Below are 2,118 nucleotides of genomic sequence, written 5' to 3' on the forward strand. Positions count from 1 at the left end.
AGATATATATGTATATAGGTTTCCGTTCACAAGTTGAAAAGCATGTCAATGAGAATTTTGAACGCCGATAAATACATATAGATCCGAATACCAACATCAGAATGCGAAGAAATGTATCGACAATTTTATTTAAAGAAGTAGCGAATGTGCATAATCTACTGTTTTCCGTACAATTTCTATGTGCACTTGTATTAACTGCGTATATGTTGACGAATATTGATAAATGGCTGATTACAGTATTGAACTGGATTCTTCCTTAAGTTTTTGTGAAACGCCATCATTGATTTTATCGGACACGAGTATGCGCATATTATAGAGTGTGTGATAGTTTCATAATCGATATCTTCCCAACTTCCCATCATCGCGAGAGTGGAAGAAGAATGAACTGATGTTCATTGATATGTACATATGAACGCACACCCAGAGAGAAGATTGGAAATATAACAAGGCCTCCTTGTTTCTTTTTCAGGGGCTATGAAATAAGCAAATTGAAACCCCGTAAGGGAAAACCTTAGACGCCCTCAATACGTTTTGCGTTTTGTCCCTTTTTGTATTTTGTAGAAAAATCCATTACTTGTGAAATTTCGAATATACATATGTTCGTTTACGCTCAACGCTTTAAATCGTGGTGGCCCTGGGATGTCACTTCGGGTGCATTTTCCGAGCCCCGAGGTTGATTGGTTTTAGAGCTTTTTCCTAGAGAGTATTCGTTAATTGTGTGCAATAGGTCGAGTATTTTTCTAGTATCCATACCCCAGTAGTAGTATAAGAGGGGTTGAAGGTTAAATCAAATAGGCGTTTACGTTTAACTTTTAGTATGTGTCCCATTTTGTAAACGGAAGGAATTTAGACTTTAGAAATAGTAGACGCTACTTACGAATGTCGAGCTCATTTCATACATCTACATACATACAGATACAGTTTGTATTCTATATGTATCATAAACATAATAACAAAGTCATACATACACACATACATATTTTATATACATCATACACATAACACTTCTGTCCAGCCAGGTATAAAATACAGCCAGGATGTTCAAAGCTCTGTCTAAAATGCTTCGGTCCATAGACAAGGCCAACCACAACGGGAAGCTCTATGTGGGTAAGGATTCGTACGGAAACATGTTTTACGAACTCACACCTATGACACAAGGTGGTAGACGTAAACGTATATACGAACCCCCGAACGATGGGACAGACCCACAGCTGAGTATCACACAGGAGGTCAGTGCACAATGGCGTAGCTGGCTGAACGGAACAAGGTAGGAAATCGTTTATGATAGAGTTCGACTCGACGTATTCATGATAAAGTTCGGCTATATGCATTCATGATAAAGTTCGACTCTATTATGTATCCATGATGAAGTTCAACTCTATCTATAGAACACACGCTGGATGGTATATGTGCTTCTGCTTTTGCCGTTTGTAAAGTACATTTCGCAAGCAAGTTTGGGATTTGGGGTTTCTGTAGGAGTTTGTAGCTGCTGTTTCCTGCTGTGGACTTTACAGTAACAATTAGATAGATTGTTTATGCTAAGTACACTATCACTACTCCGCCGGCTAAACCCAAAATATGTTTGTATTGGGATGCTTTACGGTTATATCTACACTCTCGATGTCTGTCCATACATTCAGAATATGTGTCTTTGAAGTGTATATCTACGCAAGTGCAGTGCATGTATCTGTGTTTGTGTGTATACGCAGTACATAGATATATATAGGTCGGTATTGAACGTCATTCAGACCGATTCACTATTATACTCTTATGCAGCACTCCCTTGAAATATATAGGATGTGTAGATGCTTGCATTTGTCGATTCAGTATAGCAGTTGTCCATCCAGTACAAATAAGTATATATATATACATATATATATATATATATATATATGCGTGTACATGCACGTGGTACAATTGAAAGGTTATCAAATCATATCGCACACCTATATTCCTCTGTATATTCACTTAACCAATGGCATATATACATTTAAAAATATATGTGATATAAGTATGGAAATGATTTGGTCTACTCATTGATATAGTATATATATTTATATATATATATATATAATATATGCATACGTACCTATATTATAAATATATATAAATATATAT

The 2,118-nt window shown here is 36.2% G+C and overlaps 1 protein-coding gene across 1 annotated transcript; it reads left to right on the forward strand.

Moving 5' to 3' along the window:
• Nucleotides 1–1,037: 1,037 nt before the first annotated feature.
• Nucleotides 1,038–1,322, forward strand: SARC_14685 (hypothetical protein; the record flags this gene model as incomplete). The annotated part of the gene is made up of 1 exon (XM_014291182.1): nt 1,038–1,322. One exon carries the CDS (start codon nt 1,038–1,040, stop codon nt 1,269–1,271), a length of 234 nt encoding a protein of 77 aa, XP_014146657.1. The 3' UTR covers nt 1,272–1,322.
• Nucleotides 1,323–2,118: the final 796 nt, after the last annotated feature.

The sequence above is a fragment of the Sphaeroforma arctica genome (assembly GCF_001186125.1).
Source record: "Sphaeroforma arctica JP610 unplaced genomic scaffold supercont1.4958, whole genome shotgun sequence".
Lineage (NCBI taxonomy): Eukaryota > Ichthyosporea > Ichthyophonida > Sphaeroforma > Sphaeroforma arctica.